General features: G+C 48.6%; 1 protein-coding gene across 1 annotated transcript in view; it reads left to right on the top strand.

Annotated features, from left to right (window-relative positions):
* The window catches only part of RADIL (Rap associating with DIL domain), a 75,727-nt gene that overhangs the window by 10,344 nt on the left and 40,566 nt on the right, over positions 1-24,817 (top strand). The window contains exon 2 of the mRNA XM_081839583.1: positions 6,837-7,395. Within this exon, the coding sequence (XP_081695709.1) occupies positions 6,846-7,395 (550 nt within the window). The 5' untranslated portion in view covers positions 6,837-6,845. The remainder of the gene's footprint in view (positions 1-6,836; positions 7,396-24,817) is intronic.

Here is a 24,817-nt window from a genome sequence, read left to right as displayed (position 1 = left end):
ATTTTTTTTATTTATACCCTGCCCATCTGGGCGACTTCCAACATACAATAAAACATTGAGGATTAAAAATCTTGCCTATATAGGCCTGCCTTCAGATGTCTTCTAAAGGTTGTATAGTTATGTACAGTCATACCTCGGATTGAAGTAGCTTCGGGTTGAGCACTTTCGGATTGCGCTCCGTGGCGACCCGGAAGTAATGGAATGCATTACTTCAGGGTTTCGCTGCTCGCGAATGCGCAGACGGTCAAAATGTCACGCGCATACGCAGAATCAGCAAATCGCTACCCACACACATGCAGACGCGCAGTCGTGGGTTGCGTTCGCTTCAGGATGCGAACAGGGCTCCAGAACAGATCCCATTTGCATCCTGAGGTACCACTGTATTTTGGAAAGAAAAAAACAATGAATGAATTCCTATTCCCCACAAATAACCCAGAGATGCATTTTAAATAAAAGGACACATTCTACTCATGTGAAAACACACTGATTCCCAGACCGCCCACAGGCCAGATTTAGAAGGCGATTGGGCCGGATCCAGAACATGTTACTTCCGGGTTTCACCGCTCGCGCATGCGCAGACGGTCAAAATGGCGTCATGCGCATGCGCGGCAGTGGCGAATTGCGACCCGCAGACGCAGGTTGCGTTTACTTCAGGATGCGAATGGGGCTCCAGAATGGATCCTGTTCGTATCCAGAGGTACCACTGTATCTCCTTGGCTCGGGGGTTGCATATCTCCATCAGGCACCCCCAAACTCGGCCCTCCAGATGTTTTGGGACTGCAATTCCCATCATCCCTGACCACTGGTCCTGTTAGCTAGGGATGGTGGGAGTTGTAGTCCCAAAACATCTGGAGGGTCGAGTTTGCCTATGCCTGCTCCATACCCTCCAACGTTTCTCCGATGAAAATAGGGATGTCGTAAGGAAAAGCGGGACATTCCGGGTTTCTGTAAATCCGGAGCTGTCCCTGGAAAATAGGGGTGCTTGGAGGGTTTGGGACTAGCAATCGGAGCAGGATCATAGCTCAGAGGCAGGCTGGGCAAGCGACGGTATCTCCCTTGTCCGAAATCCTGGAGAGCTGCTGCCAGCCAGTGTTGACAGTATGGAGCAGTGGCCTGGCTGTGTAGAGATGGCAGCTCCCTGTGTTTGCAGGCATGTCAGAAGAACGAGGGGACTTTGAGCCGTGCTGGTTGAAGGACGGGTGGATTTCCAGCCCTGCTTGCAGGTCTGCCCAGACAGCCCCTCTGCTGAGTAAAAAGCAAAACGGATACAGCTGCTCTTCTTAAAAGAGAGCCAGGCCATTGGCTCCACCTAGCTCATATCGCCTGCACTGACTGCCAGCAGTTCTCCTGGGTTTCACGTAGGGAGCCCTACCTGGAGATCCCTGCGTGGTTGAACCTGGGTCCTCCCACATATAGCTCTGCCGTTGAGCTACAGCCCTTCTGCACCGGGCTAGCACCCTGTGCTACAACTCCCGGGACGGCAAGGCACGCTGGCTGGGGGCTGAAATCCGGCAGCATCCGGGCAGCGGCTGCCCTTTGAAGATTTCTTGGGGTGACAAGGGAAGGAGGGAAAGAGGTCGCTGCTGGGCTGAGGGCCCCAGAGAGACTGGTGTACGCAAAGTGGGACGGGAGCCAGCGAAGCCACCGCGGATTACGTCCCATCGCAGCGCTTAGAATAGAAAGCATTACTGGGTTAGAAGGTGACCTTGCCTCTTAGTCGCGCAGGGAAGGCTGCTTCTGGAGCTTTTCCAGGGCTAAAGTAGTAAAGCTGTTTGTGATAGCATGAAAGGAGGAGGAGGGGGTCCCTGGCTCAGGTGAGGAGGAGGAGGCAAGGAGCCTTTTAAGCCACAGGAGGGAGAGGGATCCGGTAGATCCCTGCCAGGCATCTGGGCTGACCCAACCGCTAAAGTCAGGTGACCAGACATCCCCGTTTCCCGGGGACAGTCCCTAGATTTACAAATCAGTCCCCTGCAGTGGCGTAGCATGGGGGGTGCAGGGGGGGCCGGCCGCACTGGGCGCAACATCTGGGGGGGCGCTCGCCGCCTCCGGAGTCGCCGAAGAGACTCGGGCGCAGGCTGTAGCAGAGCCCCATGTCTCGCGGAACCGACGAGCTGTGCGCACGTCCGGGTTGAAGGCGTCTGGCAGGCAGAGGCTCTCAGCGCTCGCCGCGGTCCCCACGCGTCAGGGCCGCAGAGCGCCAGAGAGCCCCTCCTCACAGCCCCCCCCCCCGCCACCGCCGCTGCTGCTGCTGGGCCATGTTGCATTTTCCTCGCCTCTCTGCCCTCCTCCTCCTCTGGGCAAGCGGCGTCGTTTGGGCGGCAGCGCCAGCGGCAACTCGCCTCAGATCACCTGACACAGACCCACCGCCGCCGCCGTGGTTACCTTACCGTAAATACCCCAGCCCAGGCAGCAGCAAGAAGAAGCTGGCAGCGGCGGCAGGTTGGGGGTTAGGGGCGCAAATTACTTGCCTTGCCCCGGGTGCTGACAACCCACGCTACGCCGCTGGTCCCCTGACAAGATCCATCCATTCCGACTTCCCTGGATTCCTTGGAAAAAAATCTGGTAACCTTACGCAAAGGCATTTCCTCAAATGGGGTCGTTCTGGGTTCTTACCCAGCCAAGCTGCCTGCAGTGCCAAAAAGAGGGCTCAGATTTGCACTGAATTGGCCCGTGATGCTCTAAATCAGCCTTTCTCAACCTGTGGGTCCCCAGATGTTGTTGAACTACAACTCCCATCACCCCTAGCTAGCAAGGCCAGAGCTCAGGGATGATGGGAGTTGTAGTCCAACAACATTTGGGGACCCACAGGTTGAGAACCGCTGCTCTAGAGATATATATCAAGGCATGAAGGAAGCTTCTTCAGCTTGAGGGCCTCATTTCTTTCTGTGTAGGCTTCTGGGGGCCAGTGGGTGGGCACGGCCCCCGCCTGAACAAGCCGCCCTGCTGGCAAGTCATCTCCTCTCAGTCTCCTCTTTCCCTGGCTAAACGTACCCAATTCCCTCGACCATTCCTCATCAGGCTTGGTTTCCCCACCCTCAATCATCTTGGTCTCCCCTCCTCTGAACACCTTCCAGTTTGTCAACATCCGTCTAAAATTGTGGCGCCCAGAACCGGACACAGGACTCCAGGTGTGGTCTGACCGAGACAGAACAGAGCGGATGATGGACTCCGCCGAAATGGCAAAACTAACTGGGAAGCTCAGGAATCAAGAAGATGAGATCTCTAAAAAAAGAATGGGAAGAGTTTATAATGTATATACAAGATTATTGTAAGCAGGTTAAAACACTGGTAGGATTTTAAACACACTTGTAATGTAACAGTATGTATGGATAATTCAGGTTACAGATAGGTAGCCGTGTTGGTCTGCCATAGTCAAAACAAAAAATTCCTTCCAGTAGCACCTTAAAGACCAACTAAGTTAGTTCTAGGTATGAGCTTTCGTGTGCATGCACACTTCTTCAGGTACCTGAAGATACCTGAAGAAGTGTGCATGCACACGAAAGCTCATACCTAGAACTAACTTAGTTGGTCTTTAAGGTGCTACTGGAAGGAATTTTTTGTTTTGACTATGGATAATTCAGAAAGAGAAAAATTGTAGTGATATGGCAGGCATGTCCAAAGTCCGTTTCGGGGGCCTAATCCAGCCCCCTGGCTGGTTTCATCTAGCCCCTGTGGCAGTTTATTTCTTGGGGTCAAATCCTTAAAAAAGCTCAGCGACTTTGGTCGGCCCTCACGCATGTTCACTTCATCAAATCTGGGCACCCCGTGATATGCAGTTGAAAACAGGATTAATAGGCCCATGGAAGGGATGATTCAGAGTATTCTTGACATTTGGACTCAGAATGGTTTTTGTGGTATGATTATATTTTTTGGGGGGGGGGGGATTACTTTTTTTAAAAAAGTCAGAACAGAGCAGGACTATATACCACTGAGCCATACGTTCACTGGATTTAAGTTCAAACCTTTACTGTCCTGCAAATGCGCCAAACAGCCTTAAGCAAGCCACACTTCTCCATTCTCAGCTCCTAGCTTCTGCAATGGGCGGATAACAGGGCTGGCCTGCTTTACAGGATTGTTGTAAGGGCTGGTGAGATGTTGTGAAGCGATCCTTCCCCTTACTCCCTAGCATGCCTTGTCTTTAGCTGTAGGGTTGCCCCAGGGATAAGGAGGGGTTCAAATATCCCTTCATCCCTGACCGTTGGCAGAGCCAGCCAGAACTCCAACAGCATCTGAAGGGCTGCATGTTCCCCTGGGCAGTGTGAATTGGCTCCCCGTCCCCGTGCCGGATTTACGTATAAGCTAAACAAGCTATAGCTTAGGGCCCCACTCTCTTGGGGGGGCCCCCCAAAAAATAAAGGAAAAAAAACCTGGATGTACATTTCCAAAATATAAGATAAAAATACAAATAAAATAAAACCTACATACAGCAACAGTGTTTTGTGTTGTGGAGGTTCCTATCATGCAAGTCATGGGCCCCGCCTGCTAGCCTGCTCCCTCAAATATCACTGGTTTGCTCCTTCCTATATATAGGGTGCCTACATTCTGCATGGACTGGCTGCATGGCACCATGCGCAAATGTCTTTAGATACCTATTAGGTCCATAAATTACCAAATAGCATATACAGTGGACCCTCCAGATACGAACTTAATTCGTCCCAGGGGTCCATACTTATCCTGGAAAGTCCGTATCTAGAGGCACCGCTTCTGTGCACATGTGCGGTGCAATAGAGCGCTTCTGAGCATGTGCAAAGTGTGCAGAGTGCTTTTGTGCATGCGCGCACAGCGAACCTGGAACTATGCACTTCTGGGTTAGCCGCATTCGCAACCCGAGGTACCACTGTATTCAACACAAAAAGCAGCGGCAATTTGTTGTTGGCAAAGGACAGCTGGACATATAAAGGGCCCCATTACCTTCAGGAGCTTAGGGCCTCATCCAACCTAAATCTAAATCTAAATCACACCAATTCTTCTTTGTTAGATATGCCACAGAACGTGTATCCAGCGTTAATACGTGAAGGTGAGAAAGGAAGAGCCTCTAAGATGGGATGCTCAAAAAATTGTCTCTTTCTTTCCCAGCCACCCAGCTAGAGAGACTCTGCTCAGCTGGGCCAAGCATTCCTGACGGGAGGAAATAATTTCATAGGAGTCCCAGATGGGTTGCATACTGTACACTGATTCATCGACCCGTCCAGAAATGCAGACTCCACCCCTCTGCTCTTGGCTCCCAAATTGTTGCAGGAGATGCTCCCCACTCGCTTGAATGGATGCCGAGTCCATCTGGCACGCAGGAGTGGCTCTTCTGAGGTTACATTGAGAATATGAGTTTCAAGGCTGGCCTAAGAAAGTCGCGACCCCTCCCAAACAGAAAGACAACTTCCAAAACCAACAGGGCAGTGCGATAGCTCTGCTGCAGACGGAGGAATCAGAATGGAGCTTGGTTTGCATGTTCACGATCATAATAATAATAATAATATTTATACCCTGCCCATCCAGCTGGGTTTCCCCAACCACTCTGGGTGACTCCCAACAGAGTATTGAAAAAGAATAAGCAGAATAAAACATAAAACTTTAAAAACTTCCCTTCAGATGTCTTCTAAAAGTCAGATAGTTGTTTATTCCTTGACATCTGATGTCACTATTCCTTCAAGTAATTGCAACCCTTATTTGGACGGCTGTTCAGGTAAAAAAATAATAATAATAATAATAATAATAATAATAATAATAATAATAATAATAATAATATTTATACCTCACCCACTGGTTTCCCCAGCCACGTTGGGCGGCTTCCAGCAAAATATTAAAATACAATAATTCACCAAATACTAAAAGCTTCCCTAAAGAGGGCTGCCTTCAGATGTCTTCTAAAAGTCAGATAGTTGTTTATTTCCTTGACATCTGGTGGGAGGGCATTCCACAAGGCGGGCGCCACCACCGAGAAGGCCCTCTGCCTGGTTCCCTGTAACTTGGCTTCTCGCAGGGAGGGAACCGCCAGAAGGCCCTCGGAGCTGGACCTCAGTATCCGGGCAGAACGATGGAGGTGGAGACACTCCTTCAGGTATACTGGACCGAGGCTGTTTAGGGCTTTCAATGTCAGCACGAACACTTTGAATTGTGCTCAGGAACGTACTGGGATTAGCACCGGACTAGTAGGGTTATCTGAAGACTTGTAATGAGAATTTTTTTACCTTTCTATATTTATTTAAATTTTGAGGTATTTTGTGATGAGTTTCATTAGAACCAGACAATATATAAAATGCTGTGATATAAAGGTTACGGTAATTTTAAAGGCCAAGAGGTGGGAGGGAAGGAAGTCAATAGGCTCTGAATAGCCAAAGTGGTGAAGTGGATAATAATGATGTGATTAAAGGTAAAGGGACCCCTGACCATTAGGTCCAGTTGCGGATGACTCTGGGGTTGCAGCGCTCATTTTGCTTTACTGGCCGAGGGAGCCAGCGTTTGTCCGCAGACAGTTTTTCTGGGTCATGTGGCCAGCATGACTAAGCTGCTTCTGGCGAACCAGAGCAGTGCACGGAAACGCCGTTTACCTTCCCGCTGGAGTGGTACCTATTTATCTACTTGCGCTTTGACATGCTTTCGAACTGCTAGGTTAGCAGGAGCAGGGACCGGGCAACGGGATTCGAACCGCCGACCTTCTGATCGGCAAGCCCTAGGCTCTGTGGTTTAACCCACAGCACCACCTGCGTCCGAATGATGTGATTATATATGCTTAAATGGAAAATGAATAAAAATTATTTAAAGGGGGGGATAATTTTCTCTTTTGGGGTTTCCGCCTTTCTTCCAAGCCTGCTGACCCTCTCTTTCTCCCGCCTCTGCAGCCTTGACCCATGACCGCCTCCGCCGCGATGTTCTACCGCTCGCCCTCGGCCATGTCGCCGCCATCCAAAGGCAAGTTCAAGCGGCAGAGCCGGATCTTCTCCCAGGTCTTGCACCGGACTCTGAGCTACAAGGACCGCCTCTCTGTGGCCGCGTGCCCGGCAGAGGGCAACGAGGACCCCTCCGAGCTCTCCACCCAGGCCTCGGCCCCTGGGGTGCTCAAGATCTTCGGGGGTGCCGTCTGCACGGGGGCCCACTACAAGAGCGTCCTGGCCACAGCCAGCTCCAGTGCCCGGGAGTTGGCCAAGGAGGCCCTCGAGCGCTACGGGCTGAGCCAGGTCAGCGCAGGGCGCTACGTCCTCTGCGATGTCGTCGGGCGGTTCGGGGGCCCCGAGAGGCAGTGGCAGATGGAGGGGCTGAGGGTCCTGCAGGACCACGAGAAGCCGCTGCTGATCCAGGAGCTATGGAAGCCGCGTGAAGGATGCTCCCGGAGGCTGGAGCTCCGTAAGCGGGCGGAGGTGGAAGAGCTGGCCTCCAGGGACAAAGACACCGTCACGGCAGGTGAGAAAGAAGACCCTGGGTCATTTGGGTTAGTAGTAGTAGTAGTATTAGTGGTAGGCTTCTGGGGTCCAGGATGGAAGAAGAGAAGAGGAGTTTGGATTTGATATCCCGCTTTATCACTACCCGAAGGAGTCTCAAAGCGGCTAACATTCTCCTTTCCCTTCCTCCCCCACAACAAACACTCTGTGAGGTGAATGGGGCGGAGAGACTTCAGAGAAGTGTGACTGGCCCAAGGTCACCCAGCAGCTGCAGGTGGAGGAGCGGAGACGTGAACCCAGTTCACCAGATTATGAGTCCACCGCTCTTAACCACTGCACCACACTGGAAAATACGCCCAGGAAGGCCACCACCTTCCCAAGACACCAGGGCATCTCTCCGGTGCTCACTCTCTGGCTGTAATTCTTCCTCAATCCAGAGAGACCGGTGATAAGTGACCCCTCTCTCCTGAGAGGAGCACGGTCATCTTCTGGCATCTCATTGCAGAAGAAAGAGTCAATCAGTAGCTCTAAAACTACTTTATTAACAGTCTATATACAAAGAATCCATCAGCATGTTTGTGCTCTCTCAGCACCAGTACAGAACAGCATCACATACAGAAGTGAAACTAAACTCTTCAGCAATATTCCAACAGTCCTGAGGCTTCCTGTCTCATGCTCTCAGACACTCACTTGATATAAACAACATAGTGCTACTTGCTGAGGTAGATAAAAATCCTAACAGGAGATAGGTCAATTCTGTTTCCAGGGCGGCTGCCCTACCAAGCTCCATCTGGTATACTGGCTGAGACCATACCCTCCAACGTTTCTCCGATGAAAATAGGGGCATCCTATCCAATAATAATAATAATAATAATAATAATAATAATAATAATACAGTGGTACCTCTGGTTGCAAACGGGATCCGTTCCGGAGCCCCATTCACAACATGAGCAGAACGCAAACTGCATCTGCAAATCTGTGCGTGCACGGGTCGCGATTCACCGCTTCTGCGCATGCGCTTGACGTCATTTTGCACGTCTGCGCATGCGTGAGTGGCAAAACCCGGAAGTAACCCTTTCTGGTACTTCTGGGTCGCCACAGGACGCAACCTGAAGCAAACACAACACAAGGTGTGACTGTAATAATAATAATAATTTTATTACAGTGGTACCTTGGTTCTCAAACGCCTTGGTACTCAAACAACTCGGAAGCTGAACACTGCAAACCCAGAAGTAAGTGTTCCGGTTTATGAACTTTTTTCAGAAGCCGAACATGCTCCGTTTTGAGTGTTACGCTTCCGATTTGAGTGCCACGCTTTTGTTTTGAGTGTTATGCTGAGGTCTGTCCGTTTTGCTATTTATTTTAAGCGTTTTTGTTTTTGTGTTTCTTTTTGTGACTCTGTGGAACCCAGTTCAGCCAATGATTGATTGATTGTGTGTGTGACTGCAGTACATTGATTGTTGCTTTCATTTTATGGATCAATGTTCTCGTTAGATAGTAAATTTCACGTTAAATTGCTGTTTTGGGGGTTGCTTTTAAAAGTCTGGAACAGATTAATCCGTTTTGCGTTACTTTCTATGGGAAAGCACATCTTGGTTTTGGATTGCTTTGGTTTTGGAACAGACTTCCAGAATGGATTAAGTTTGAGAACCAAGGTACCACTGTATTTATATCCTGCCACTTCCTTGGGGAGAGAACTATTATTAATGAAACTTCTATATCACCTTTCAGCTGAAGCCTTCAGCATGGTTTACAACACAAAAACACAACATTTCCAGGGAAGCCACAAGTCACATATTTGGGTGCAGCACAGAGCAGCCGTTGTTCTGTGTCTCCAGCTTCCAGCATCAGCCAGAAACCCACATAGTCCACTCTCTTATACACAACCCACCTTGGTCTACTCTTCTCCATCTATGCAGTGACATTTCTATGGGAAAAAACCCACATGCATGGGAAGATGGGCTGCGGAACCAGTTTGGGTCGCAAACACCAGGGAGAACCACCGCTGGTATCTCGCCTGCTTCATATGCCTTCCATCTGCTTTGTTTTCACATTACTCTGCAATTATTTCTGTCTGTCTGTCCAGAAATGCAAACTTTGGAAGAAAGTGCATTGTGCAATATGTATTTAAATATGTATTACTAAACCTGTTTTTGCAGAGAGATGTGTTTTCCGAATGCACTTTGAGGCCTGATTTGAGTAGAGGAGTATCCAAGGCATAATATTTGGCTGGTGGTTGCAATGCTTTCCGATCTGTGAATTAACCCTGGTTTATGCGAATCAGGCCAATTCACAAATCTAATCCCTTCACCCCTGGACTGGGCTCTCCTCCTTTGCACATTCCACTTTCCCAGGCATTTCCCTCCCACAACCAGCGATGGCAAAGAGACCCCGGCCGCTTTCTGTACCTTCTGTGAAAACTCCACCTGTTCCTTTTTTTCCTGCTAAGATAATGAGTTTTCCTGTGGCCTGCCTGGCCCTTTTAGGTCACGAAGACCATCAACATATTTTCAGGAAACGAATCTGAGCAAACTCCCCTCCTGTTTTTATTGCTTTAGCAGGCAAGTGTAGCTCTGGGGCCAAGTTCTCTGTTGGCAACCGGAATTACATTTCTGCAGCAGCAGTGGGAACGTGGCCTCTGATGGATCTGGCTTCAGAATCGAATGTACGCAGCACAAAAATAAGTGCATTTGCTTTACCTTACATGAACAAGGCCGTTAGACGTCACCCCTCAAAGATAACCAATCTATGGAACCTGAGCTTCTCCAAGGAGTTGGGGGGCAGCCTCTGTGCGTGTGCAGAATGCAGACATTTGTAATGCCAATGAGTATTTGGGCAAACCTGATTGGAGCAAAAACGAGTCAGTGCTTCTGGCTTGCACAGTTTTTAAAGATTTGAGAAGTGGGGTTCTTTTGTTGTTGTTTAGTCGTTTAGTCGTGTCCGACTTTTCGTGACCCCCTGGACCAGAGCACGCCAGGCACTCCTGTCTTCCACTGCCTCCCGCAGTTTGGTCAAACTCATGCTGGCAGCCTTGAGAACACTGTCCCACCATCTTGTCCTTTGTCGTCCCCTTCTCCTTGTGCTCTCCATCTTTCCCAACATCAGGGTCTTTTCCAGGGAGTCTTCTTGTGAAGTCTTGGAGCCTCAGCTTCAGGATCTGTCCTTCCAGTGAGCACTCAGGGCTGATTTCCTTCAGAATGGAGAGGTTTGATCTTCTTGCAGTCCATGGGACTCTCAAGAGTCTCCTCCAGCACCATAGTTCAAAAGCATCCATTCTTCTGCGATCAGCCTTCTTGATGGTCTAGCTCTCACTTCCCTACATCACTACTGGGAAAACCATAGCTCTAACTATACGGACCTCCATGGACAAAGACAACAGGAATATAAAAGTGGGGTTATTACCCCTCTATTATTGTCCATTCTGGGTCGCTCAACCATTGCTACCATGTCCTTTCTTTTAGCAGATCAAGATGACCAGGTGACAGCAAAAACTGCAAGGTTTTTAGTGGGGAAAATTAGAATAACATCTGTTACTTGGTAATTGATGTAAACCCCCAAAATGTTTTCCCCCCCCTATAAATAATTCCCCCCTTTATCTTCAGTCCATTTTTATTTTATTTTATTGCTATGGCTAGTGGCTGATGCAAATGAAGATTCATATTCTGTTCTGTTCTAAGTAGCAGCATACAAAACTGTTCTGTGCATAGTTCAACTGGGGAACTCCCTGTTGCAGGAGACCAGCGATGGCCACCAACTTGGAGGGCTTTAAAAGAGGTTTGGACAAGTTCATGGAGAAGGGAGAACTATCGATGGCTTGCTTGCTGGTTTCCCGCTGGGGCATTTGGTCGGCCACAGTGAGAACAGAATGCTGGACTAGATGGGCCAGTGGCCTGATCCAGTAGGCTTTTCTTATATTCTTACAACTAGCAGCAGCTCTTGAGGGCTAAAGGCAGGGGACCCTCCCAGTCCTACTTGGTGGGGATTGTACATTTCCGAGCACAATTCAAAGTGTTGGTGCTGACCTTCAAAGCCCCTAAACGGCCTCAGTCCTGTATCCCTGAAGGAGCGTCTCCACCCCCATTGTTCAGCCCGGACACTGAGATCCAGTGTCGAGGGCCTTCTGGCGGTTCCCTCACTGCAAGATATGAGATTACAGAGGGCCTTCTTGGTAGTGGCACCCACCCTGTGGAATGCCCTCCCACCAGATGTCAAGGAAATAAACAACTATCTGACTTTTAGAAGACATCTGAAGGCAGCCCTGTTCAGGGAAGTTTTTAATGACTGGTGTTTTAATGTATTTTTAATCTTTTTCAGAAACCGTCCAGAGTGGCTGGGGAAACCCATGCAGGTGGGCAGGGTATAAATAATAAAATTATTATTATTATTATTATTATTATTATTATTATTATTATTATTATCAATGACAAATTACAGTGGACGCTTGGGTTGCAAACAGAATCTGTGCTGGAAGCATGATCGCAACCCGCAGCCCGCAGCGCCGCATCCGTGCAGGTCACAATTCGGCGCTTCCCCGCATGCACAAAGCATGATTTAGCACTTCTGCACATGTGCAAGTGCCAAAACCCAGAAGTAACCCGTTCTGGTACTTCTGGGTTCAGCGCAGTTCACAACCCGAAATCGCACAACCTGAAGCATCTGTAACCCAAGGTATGACTGTACAGGAGAGCCAGTGTGGTGTAGTGGTTAAGGGCGGTAGTCTCGTAATCTGGGGAACCAGGTTCGCGTCTCCGCTCCTCCACATGCAGCTGCTGGGTGACCTTGGGCCAGTCATGCTTCTCTGAAGTCTCTCAGCCCCACTCACCTCACAGAGTGTTTGTTGTGGGGGAGGAAGGGAAAGGAGATTGTGAGCCGCTTTGAGACTCCTTAAAGGGAGTGAAAGGCGGGATATCAAATCCAAACTCTTCTTCTTCTTCTTCTACAGTGGTACCTCGGGTTAAGTACTTAATTCGTTCCGGAGGTCCATACTTAACCTGAAACTGTTCTTAACCTGAAGCACCACTTTAGCTAATGGGGCCTCCTGCTGCCGCTGCGCCGCTGTTCTTAACCTGAAGCACTATTTCTGGCCTAGCGGAGTCTGTAACCTGAAGCGTATGTAACCTGAAGCACTGACAAACTGGAACGTGTCCAGAGGAGGGCAACCAAAATGGTCCAAGGCCTGGAAACGATGACTTATGAGGAACGGCTAAGGGAGCTGGGCATGTTTAGCCTGGAGAAGAGGAGGTTAAGGGGTGATATGATAGCCATGTTCAAATATATAAAAGGATGTCACATAGAGGAGGGAGAAAGGTTGTTTTCTGCTGCTCCAGAGAAGCGGACACGGAGCAATGGCTCCAAACTACAAGAAAGAAGATTCCACCTAAACATTAGGAAGAACTTCCTGACAGTAAGAGCTGTTCGCCAGTGGAATTTGCTGCCAAGGAGTGTGGTGGAGTCTCCTTCTTTGGAGGTCTTTAAGCAGAGGCTTGACAACCATATGTCAGGAGTGCTCTGATGGTGTTTCCTGCTTGGCAGGGGGTTGGACTCGATGGCCCTTGTGGTCTCTTCCAACTCTATGATTCTATGATTCTATGAAGCGTATGTAACCCAAGGTACCACTGTATTATTATTAAACCTGTGACCTCTCCCCCTTCTTCCATGCTGTACCTCCGAGCTATGGCACGGTGGTAGAGGCATAAGAGCCCTTATTGCTTGGGCAACGACACTCCTCTGCTCTTCCTATCACCCTCTGGGATCAACGTTGCAGCTGCTGGATATAAGGAGCAGTTTTGTCAACTGGGCTTCAGTGGGGAGGGAGGATAAGACCTTCTTGCGCACGCGAAGGGGATTCCACTCTGGGAAGCTGATCCATCAACTGAAGGGTGAGAGACTTAAGCTCATCTTTTCTCCTGGCTGTGGCAGCAGGTGGGTGGAGGACGGCAGAAACGGGCTGGGGGGAGAGCTGATCAGCCGATTAGGATCACGGGTGACTTAGCAGGCAGGACTCCGAAGGCATTTTGCTGCAAGGTTGCAGATAGGGAGTGAGCCCTGATGGGATGGACCTGGAAGGTGGACCTTCGCCTTCCAGAGACAGCCTAGGAATCATTCTTCAGCCTTAGGGAGGTGACAGCTAACCCAAAGATTGCAGCTTGCCGGAAGCAAATCCCATCCCCAGAATTCTTTGTTTATTTATTTCTAATTTAATGTGTTTATAGCCCACCTTTCTCTCCCAGGCAGCTCGCAACGCTTAAAAACAGCACTATGGAATACAGAGCAACAAAACAATCTAGTTCAAAACAGTACAATGGTACCTTGGTTCCCGAACGGCTTGGCTCCAGAACGCCTCACACCCGGAAGTAAATGTTCTGGTTTGCGAGCGTTTTTGGGGAAGCCGAACATCCGTTTGGGCTGTCAACATTGTTTCCGAGGCCAATCAGCCCACCAGAAGCGGCTCCTCTGTTTGCGAATGTTTTGGAGGTCGAACGGACTTCCGGAACGGATTGGGTTCAGGAAGCAAAGTACCACTGTAATTAAAACACATCTGAAGACATTTAGAGCCAACCATTAAAGCACAGTTTCCTCTGAGAAGTAGCCCAGTAGGTCAGCCTCATTTGCACCTTGCTTTTCAGAAGAAGGTCTTGGCCTGCTTGTGAAAGGATGACAGAGAGGGAGCCAGCCTGACCTCTCTTGGAGGAAATCCCACAAGATGGGGGCAGCCACAGAAAAGTCCCTGTCTCATTTCACGCCCAACCACACCTCTGATGATGGTGGGACCAAGGGAAGGAGTCCAGCAGAGGATCTTAGCATCCAACCAGCAGTCTGGAAGGTGCTATCCTGCAACATCTGAAGGTCCACAGCCCCCTCATCCCTCTCCCGCAGACTGCATGCTCTGGTTATCTCTCACTTGGAGATGTGAGGTTAGAGGGAACCAGGCAGAGGGCCTTTTCGGTGGTGGCACCCACACCCTGTGGAACACCCTCCCACCAGATGTCAAAGAGAAAAACAACTACCAGACTTTTAGAAGACACCTGAAGGCAGCCCTGTTTAGGGAAGCTTTTAATGTTTAATAGGTTATTGTTTTTTAATATTCTGTTGGAAACCCAGCCAGATGGGTGGGGTATAAATAAATTATTATTATTATTATTATTATTATTATTATTATTATTATTATTATTGCTTCACTTTGGCAGCCCAATTTAGGACAGGGCGGATAGTGGAGGCCTGGGGGTTGCTCCTATGTTGTAGAACACTTTGAGAATCAGGACCCTTTCCAAATCATACAGAGATTTTCCCGTCTCCATCGTTGACTCCGAACGCTGGGTGCATGTGTGTTTCGGGATTCAAGGACGTCTGTTTTCCGAGAGTCCTTTGCTGGTCTGTTTCCTTTCTGCCCCGGAGAGAGAAGCGTCCAGCAGATGTTCCCTGTCTCCTATCATTGACGCATCGCACAAGCTGATAACCGGGGGCAGGACAGTTATCCAAGCAAGAAGCAGATGTCAGGCAGGCGGGCAGGGTTGCACCGCTTTTGTGACAAGCACACAAAGGCAGCCACCAGCTCAGAAGGACATCCTGGCTGAAATCGGTTTGGCCACAGTCTTGCATTTGTGCTGCCACCATCATCCTTGCTCCACCCCCTGTTTTTTTAAAATAATTTTTATTAAGTCCTCCATTTTTACAATGTTACATCATAACAAATAACATAATTCACAATTCCAAAATTCCCCCATTCCCCCCGGACTTCCCTCAACCTCCTTCTCTGGTTTATTTCAAAATAATATCATTTCCTGCATATATCCTTTTTTAATATTTTAATTTATAAATTATATAATTTTTGCTAATTCTCCCTAGTTTGGACTGGGTGCCATGGAATGTTTTATCACCTTTGAGATAAAGAAAATTCCACACAGATGTAACCCTGATCTGCAGTCAGAATGGCAGAATCTCAGAAAGCCAGCAAATGTAGCAAAACTCACTCTCTTCCCTTTGCCTGATGTTTGCAACGTTTTTATATGTTTTTGGGATGATCTGCACCAAGGGATTTTGCTGAGTTTTGCATGGAGTATTATAGTTAACTATACGGACCTTTGCCAACAAAGGTCCGTATAGTTAAAGCTCTGGTTTTCCCAGTAGTGATGTATGGAAGTGAGAGCTGGACCATCAAGAAGGCTGATCGCCGAAGAACGGATGCTTTTAAATTCTGGTGCTGGAGGAGACTCTTGAGAGTCCCATGGACTGCAAGAAGATCAAACCTCTCCATTCTGAAGGAAATCAGCCCTGAGTGCTCACTGGAAGGACAGATCCTGAAGCTGAGGCTCCAATACTTTGGCCACCTCATGAGAAGAGAAGACTCCCTGGCAAAGACCCTGATGTTGGGAAAGATGGAGGGCACAAGGAGAAGGGGACAACAGAGGACAAGATGGTTGGATAGTGTTCTCAAAGCTACCAACATGAGTTTGACTAAACTGCGGGAGGCAGCGGAAGACAGGAGTGCCTGGCGTGCTCTGGTCCAGGGGGTCACGAAGAGTCGGACACGACTAAATGACTAAACAACAACATTATAGTTAGGGTTGCCATACGTCCGAATTTTCCTGGGCATATGCCGAATACAGCAGTCAGCAGCAGTGTCTGAACAGAAATTGGGAAAAATGTTTGGATTTTCACTCTATAAAATATGGCAACCCTATCTTGCTATGAAATTAGGCACACCCTGTTTCTTGCATGAAAACCATCTCCAAGGAGGCTCAACAGCTTAAAATCCCAAAACTGCCACTACTTTCATTATAATTCTTAGGAATACACAAAGCTGTCTAGAACTGGGTGAGACCATGGGCCTATTTAGTTCAATATTGTCTGCGCTGACTGGTAGCATGTCTCCAGGATTTCAGTCTGGGATCTCTCCCAAACTTACCATCAGGCATGGAACCTGGGGCCTTCCGCTTGCAAAGCAGCTATCCCACCACTAACCTATGGTCCTTTCCCCGTTCCAAATTCCTGAAAGGAAATTCAGATCAGGAGAATTTCCTCCAGCTGCACATTTGCGAGCCTTGGAATAGAGCAAAGTTCTCAGCCTGGTTCATATGAGAAGGAGGCTGTTTCTGAAGAAGGGGCAGGGAGCAAAATGGCAAAGCCATTTGGAAGGTTTGGAGAAGACATCCCGGCCGACTACAGTCTTTGTTTGCCGCTTACGGGTGGCGGTGGAGCAATGACTGGCGGGCACCAGGTTGGGGAAGCTGACTGCAGGGACAGCAGCAAACTGAACATCCCTCCGACGACCAGGCAAGTGTCATCTCTCCAGGATCTCAGAAAGAGGCTTTCTCAGACAGAGAAGGATATTGACAAGCTGGAAAGTGTGCAGAGGAATCTACCATGAAACGTATGAAGCTTAAGCTTCAGGGACCCAATCCCAGAGGGAATTTAGTCCACATTACTTAAATTTTTGGGGTCTAGTAGACCCAATTTTGTCCATGGAGGCAGTGGGAGACAGAAGTGCTTGGCGTGCTCTGGTCCATGGGGTCACGAAGAGTCAGACACGACTAAACGACTAAACAACAACAACAAGACCCAATTTAAGTCTTGGGTCCATCAACAGAAGCATAGTGTCCAGATCAAGGGAAGGAATAGTCCCACTCTATTCTGCCCTGGTCAGACCACACCTGGAGTCCTGTTTCCAATTTTGGGCACCACAATTTAAGAAGGGTATTGATAAGCTGGAAGGTGTGCAGAGGAGGGGCGACCAAGATGATCAAGAGTCTGGAAACCAAGCCGTATGAGGAGCGGTTGAAGGAGCTGGGGATGTTTAGCCTGGAGAAGAGGAGACTGAGAGGAGATGTGAGAGCCATCTTCAAATATCTCAAGGGCTTCTGCATAGAAGATGGAGCCAGCTTGTTTTCTCCTGCTCTGGAGGATAGGACCCGAACCCATGGCTTCAAGTTACAAGAAAAGAGATTCTGATTCAACATCAGAAAGATCTTTCTGACAATAAGCCATTGACCAGTGGAACGGACTCCCGTGGGAGATACAGATTCTCCTTCCTTTGAGGTTTTTAAGCAGAGCTTGGATGGCCATCTGTCAAGGATGATCTAGTTGAGATTCCTGCGTTGCAAGGGGTTGGACTACATGATCCTTGCGGTCCATTCCAACTCTACAATTCTATATCCTACGGGCACCAGCAACCTAAAGGTAAAGGTACACCTGACCGTTAGGTCCAGTCGTGCCCGACTCTGGGGTTGCGGCACTCATCTCGCTTTATTGGCCGAGGGAGCCAGCGTGCAGCTTCCGGGTCATGTGGCCAGCATGACTAAGCTGCTTCTGGTGAACCAGAGCAGCACACGGAAACACCGTTTACCTTCCTGCCGGAGCGGTACCGATTTATCTACTTGCACTTTGATGTGCTTTCGAACTGCTAGGTTGGCAGGAGCAGGGACTGAGCAACGGGAGCTCACCCCATTGCAGGGATTAGAGCTGCCGACCTTCTGATTGGCAAGCCCTAGGCTCAGTGGTTTAGCCCATAGCGCCATTCATGTCCCAACCAGTGACCTACATGCCCTGAAATACGAACCTGGGGATTGAGCCTTCTGTCTCGACTAAAGTGGTTTTCTTGCCTTGGGAAAAAAAGACTGAAAGAGGATTGCAGTCGTCGAGTTATTTTTATCCCATTCTGGTTATTTTGTAAGGCTCCTCCCTTGCCCCCCGCCCCCATTCCAATTGCCTGCTTTTTCAGGCAAGGAACGTGAAATGTCAAGCACTCTGCTGAAATGTGTGAATGGCGCTTGTGGGCGGGAACAGTGTGCCTGTGGCGCTTGTTCTGTTCTGACACAGACCCCTGGAGGAAGTAGGAGAACTTTTGCCAGGCCTGGTGAATGGCAGCGTGGCGTCGCTTAGGGGAGGGAGGGACCTTGTGACCGAGACAAAAAGCTGCGCAGCTGGCCTTTGCCAGGAGAAGACCGGAGCCCAAAGGGCCTCTCGTCCCCTGCAGGAGATTCTGCGCTGGGAACAAAAAGCACCCAGGAAGGCTGCAGCGGCAGCACGCCGGCACCAGCAGGATTTGTGGAATGAAAGAAAGGGCACTCACAAAGAACGACACCGCCAGGCACATTGAGAAATAATTTTTTTATTTTTTGAAATAATTTTTACTTGATTTTACAAGTCTTGAATTGTAACAACATCAAATATAGTCATACCTCATGTTACGTCCGCTTCATGTTACATTCTTTCAGGTTATGTTCCACGGCAACTCGGAAGTACCGGAAAGGGTTACTTCCGGGTTTCGCCGCTTGCGCATGCGCAGATGTGGAAAATGACGTCACGTGCATGCACAGAAGTGGCGAATCGTGACCTGCGCATTCGCAGATGCGCCGCTGCAGGTTGCGCTCTTTTCATGTTGTGAACGGGCCTCCAGAATGCATCCTGTTCGCAACTAGAGGTACCACTGTACACATCCATATTTAGAGATATCTCTGAATCTCCAGACTTCTCATCCTCCCCTCCATGGGTCCTGTTATTAACCTTTTCAACTGCATATTATTTCATAATCCATTTTTTTTACATCTCTCCATATTGTCCATGATATTTGCTACGTTACAAGTGTTATTAAAATCCTGATCATGTTTTCATCTGCTTACTGTGGTCTCCTAGGTGAATTATAAATTTCCCCCATTCTTTCTTGAAGTTTTGGTCTTCTCGGTTCTTGAGCTTTCCGGTCAGTTTTGCCATATCATCTAGTTGCATCCGTGTGGCTGTTGTCACATACATAAAAAGTCTTTTCAGCCACATTGAAAAGGAGCACAGCAAAAACCCTGCAATTCACCTGTGAGAACTTCCCCAGAATTTGTCTTTCTCCATTTTCGAGTGCAGTATCTCTTCTGATTAATTGATGGAGAAAGGGGGAAAGAAGCGTCCGAGTAAAGTTTGGCAAACAATCACTTCATTCAGCCCCTCAGATCAGGCCTTGGCAAGGAGGAGTTTGTTGTGTTTGGTCCCTCTCAGTTTCTCATTTTCCCAACTTTAATTTCAGTTTGTGACCCCACCCCCACCCCGACATCCCCACCACCACCCAAAAACTCACGAAAACCCATCAGCATTTTTGTGCAAATTTATCCTGATAGACATTTTTTGTATGTGTTTTTTTCCCCAAGTAGTCACATTTTCTGCAAGCAATTTCCTCTAATGCAATGCATTTCTGCATGTTATTTCCACTAACATTTATATGCATGCTTTATCCAAGAATATGCATTTTTGTACACACTGCCTGGCAGAATTGCAAAATTCAGAGAAGTGTGAATTTTGCAGGATGGCTGCATTTCGGCTACTGTATTCATTCATTCATTCATTCATTCATTCATTGCATTTATACCCCACCATTTTCTCCAAGGAGCTCCAGGGGGCATGATTCAGGATTCTTCTTATATCACTCCCCACAACAACCCTGTGAGGTAGACCAGGCTGAGAGAGACACTAGTCCACAAATTCATCCAGTGAGCTTCATGGCCGAGTGGTAGATTTGAATCCAAGTCTCTCCCAGGTCCTCGTTCGACACTCTAACCACGACACCAGCGCTGGCTCGAATATTTCAGAAAGTGCAAATTCAGTAACGTCACCTTTAAATGCAAAATATCTAACAACAGGTTACAAGCATAAATATCATCTGCATCGCAGGCAGGGCCGTCTTAAGCAAAGATCCCTCCAGCGCCCCCCCCCATTTCCCAGAGTTGTCAACCTTTTCCCAAGCCTCTGCGGGGATCCCTCTCCTCCTGCGGAGACTTGGGAAAGAAGCTGCCCGCCCGCCAGCCATGTGCTGGGCCCAGGGTTAACCCGAGCAACATGGTCCAGGTCCGGTCCCGAATCCAAGGGTTCCACTAGGAGTCAGTCCGACAGGGCCAAGGCAGGACACCAGGCAAGGACAGGTACAGGATCTCAGACAGGATCTGGCATACAGCAACGTTGCTCCCGCAACCTGCGGCAGGATCTGACAGCCTTTTATCTTTGTCGGGGTAACGGCCGGTCCTGATCCCCCAGTGACTCACCTCCCTGTTTCGCCCGAAGGCGAGCCCTCCTCCTGCGAGGACTCAGGTCTCTCCTTCTCTCAGACCTGAGTCTCTGCAGCTCGGGAGATGTTGGTGGGTTACTAGACCCAGAGGCCGCCTCCGTCTCTCCTGACCCAACTGGTAGTGGAGCATCTGTAAGTGATGGCCCAGCTGGAGGCAATGAGGTCATCCCCGCATCTGGAGCCAGGGCAGGATCAGGCCCCTGACTCAGCCCAGCTGGGGTTTGTTGTAGGGGAACCTGTGCAGACTGGGACTCTTCAGAATCAGGTCTCAGACTAGGTTCAGATGGGCAAAGGATCTGGTGCGGACTGAGATTCCTCTGGTTCCGAGCCCGAGTCCCAGGCCGTCACAAGCCATATAGTTGGAGGGGCACAGCTTCCATCATAAGCCTCTGTGGGGATCGCTCTCCTCCCGAGGAGGCTTGGGAGGCAAGCTGCATGCCCGCCAGCCATATGGTTGACAGGGCGCAGCTAGTGGGCTTGCAGGGAAAGGGGAAGCCGCGCAGCTCCACCACTCGCTGGGGCATCCCTGAGAGGCTGGCGCCCTGGCGTGACACACCACTAAGCTCTATGGGAAAGACGGCTCTGATCTCAGGGGGTCGGACTAGATGTCCCTTGGGAGTCCCTCCCAACTTTACAGTTCTATGATTCTATGATATCCCTGTTTGCAAAATGCGGGCAGCTATACCACACCGGAGATCGACAGGAGGGTGGAAGGGGAGCTGCTAGCTAGGGACTTTGACCCAAAAAAGAGGTATAGAGGGACTTTGTTATGCTCAGGAAAAAGCCCTGTGTTTATCTTTCCAGTGTGGCATGGAGAGTTTGAACGGTGTTTGAAACCAGAGTTCTCTCCAACGTCAGAAAACGCCGCGATTTCCCACCCCACCGAAGCAAAACACACACAAAAAGCCCTGGTTTTTGCTATGCAAAGTAAATACAGAAGCTTCCTTTCCTACAGATAAGGAAGCTGCAGGCTGCTTTCTCTAGCGAGAGAGCGTGAGAGTGAACTCCGAAACAAGCGTATAGTTCCAGCAGAGCATTTCCCTTTCAGCCGCCTGTCATTGCATCTGATTTCACTGGAGAGGCAGGGCCGCCTTTCAAGATTTGGGAGGGAGGGGGCCAAGGGAGGGGCTAAAGATCATTGCCAGGCCCTTTCGCCACAAAGAGGCAGTGAGTGCACAAGTTTAGGGTCCACAGATTGTCTGATCCATTCATTTATTTAATTGATATACAGTGGTACCTCGGGTTACAGACGCTTCAGGTTACAGACGCTTCAGGTAACAGACTCCGCTAACCCAGAAATAGTGCTTCAGATTAAGAACTTTGCTTCAGGATAAGAACAGAAATCGTGCTCTGGTGGCGCGGCAGCAGCGGGAGGCCCCATTAGCTAAAGTGGTGCTTCAGGTTAAGAACAGTTTCAGGTTAAGAACGGACCTCCGGAATGAATTAAGTACTTAACCCGAGGTACAACTGTACAGTGATACCTTGGTTCTCACACTTAATCCGTTCCGGAACTCCGTTCCAAAACCAAAGCTTTCCAAAACCAAGGCACGCTTTTCCATAGAAAGTAATGCAAAACGGATTACAGTGGTACCTCAGGTTACAGACGCTTCAGGTTACAGACGCTTCAGGTTACAGACTCCGCTAACCCAGAAATAGTACCTCGGGTTAAGAACTTTGCTTCAGGATGAGAACAGAAATCGTGCTCTGGCGGCACAATGGCAGGCCCCATTAGCTAAAGTAGTAGCTCAGGTTAAGAACAGTTTCAGGTTAAGAACGGACCTCCGGAACGAATTAAGTTCTTAACCCGAGGTACCACTGTAATCTGTTCCAGGCTTTTTAAAACAACCCCTAAAACAGCAATTGAACGTAAATTTTACTATCTAACGAGACCGTTGATCCATAAAATGAAAGCAACAATCAATGTACTGTACTATAAAATAAATAAGACAGTATTGTAGATGATGAAAATTATAATTATTATTATTGTTTTACTTCCTCTGATGATAGTCATTGTTTGGGGGGGGGGGGCTTTTATCAATTTCCGCAAGTCACACAATCCATCAATCACCTGAACTGGGTTCCTGAACTGGGTTCCACACAATCACAAAAACAAATTACAGTGGTGCCCCGCAAGACGAACGCCTCGCAAGACGGAAAACCCGCTAGACGAAAGGGTTTTCCGTTTTGGAGGTGCTTCGCTAAGCGAATTTCTCTATGGGGTTGCTTCGCAAGATGAAAAAATCTTGCAAGTTCCCGTGGGTTTTTTTCACTCCCCCCCCTTTCCTAAGCCGCTAAGCCGCTTATCAGCTGTTCCGCTGATAAGCCGCTTAACAGCTGATCGCTAAAAGCCGCTAGACCGCTAATAGCGCTAATCCGCTAAGCTGTCAATGGACTTGCTTTGCAAGACGAAAAAACCGCTAGACGAAGAGAATCGCGGAACGGATTCTTTTCGTCTTGCGAGGCACCACTGTAACCGAAAAAGCCTCAAAAACAAAAACCCAAAATAAATAGCAAAACAAAAAGCACCAAATTCAGTGGTACCTTGGTTCTCAAATTTGATCCGTTCTGGAAGTCTGTTTGACTTCCAAAATGTCCAAAAGCTAAGACGCGGCTTCTGATTGGTGCAGGCACCCTGGAAACAACAGCTGACAGGCGCATCGGACATTCAGGTTCCGAAAAAAATTGAAAACCAGAACACTTACTTTGTTTTCGGGTTTGGGAACCAAGGTACCACTGTACCTCCCTTCGTCAAAAGACCACAGGGCTGTTTGCAACACAGAACGCAAATACCAATACTGATGTGTAATATCAACACACAAATGTCAATACATAGATAGCTGTGCAGGATAAAAACCAAAACAGTTGTACGGATACAATTACTATAAGGAAGAAATACAGATTCTTACAACCACAGAGAAAATCGGAAACAGGAAAAATGTGGAAAACAGTGCACGGGTACAGAATCTTCCTTCTGCCCAAAGGTAGCTTTTATTTATGTCTTTATTTCAAAACATTTGTACACTGATTGATTGTCAAAAGAGAAACCTAAGAGTGGTTTACAAAAAGATAAAAAAATTGGGGGGGTGGAATCAGTGCATTAAAACATGCAATAAGTTAAAATATTAGAACAGGTAAAAATTCACATCAGCTTTCTAAGCTTTCTGGGGTAGCCTTGTCTAAACCAGAATTGTCTTTAGCAGTTTTTATATTGACCTGTGCAAAAGGGTTTATATCTGTGTAATAAATGAATAAAAATAATGTAATAATAAATGAATAATATATCATGACCTGTATGTCACTCATAATGGGGTCGGCCTTTTTCGTTTTATGGTGTTTCCTTTCCAATCTGCCTGTGCAATGGCTCTGGTGAAAACCGGGAAGAGAGCTGGATTTGTAGAGGGAGGGAAGGAGGGAGGGGTACAAAAAGCAAAGCCAGGGCTCTCTGCTGCGTCCGATTCCTGCACCATCGCCCCCAAAGCCTGCAATTTCGTGGCACATTCCTCCTCCTCCTCCTCTGAGGCCTCATTCCTGCCGCTTGCCAGGAATATCTTGGCACCAGGGCCTTCCATTCATGGAGGAGCCGACTGCCGCCCTTGCTCTGCTCAGCACTTTCTTCTGCAATAGCCATTCCGCATTGGTAGGAAAAAAACAAACTTTCAGCATCTGCACTTTGGAACTCCCTGCCAATGGACACCAGGCAGGAAACTTTGCTGCACTGTTTGCAGCGGCTGCTAAAAACATCTCTGTCTGGCCATGCCTGCTCAGATGCGCAGAATGCTGGTGTGTGTTTTCACCTGCTTCTTAGCCTATCGCTCCTTTTAATTACAGTGGTCCCTTGGTTCGCAAACGCCTTGGTACTCAAACAACTTGGAACCTGAACACTGCAAACCTGGAAGTAAGTGTTCCGGTTTGCGAACTTTTTCCGGAAGCCGAATGTGCTCCGTTTTGAGTGCCACACTTCCGTTTGGAGTTTTACGCTGAGGTCTGTCTGTTTTTGCTATTTGTTTTGCATTCTTGTGGCTTTTTTGTTTTGTTTTTGTGATTGTGTGCAGGGGCGTACGAAGGGGGGCAGAGGGCAGTCTGCCCCGGGTACCACCCGGGGGGAGTGTGATAAGATGTCCCGCTGCCTCCCCCCAGCTGTAGAGCGGCCAAAGGCACATGTGCAGTCCTTACGGGCTGATGTGCATGCACAGTCCGTACGGACGTCGCACATGTGCCGCCGGGCAATTCGCTCCGCCCCTCGGCTTTGCACCCCGGGTGCTGGAGAGGATTCCTCTACCACTGATTGTGTGGAACCCAGTTCAGCTATTGGTTGATTGACTGTGTGACTGCAGTACGTTGTTTATTTCTTTCATTTTATGGGTCAATGGTCTCGTAAGATAGTAAAATTCATGTTAAATTG

The sequence above is a fragment of the Podarcis erhardii genome (assembly GCF_964252035.2).
Source record: "Podarcis erhardii genome assembly, chromosome: 14".
In the NCBI taxonomy this organism is placed as follows: Eukaryota; Metazoa; Chordata; class Lepidosauria; order Squamata; family Lacertidae; genus Podarcis; species Podarcis erhardii.
Note: the sequence above shows the minus strand (reverse complement) of the source record. Positions and strands in the feature narration are given on the sequence as shown.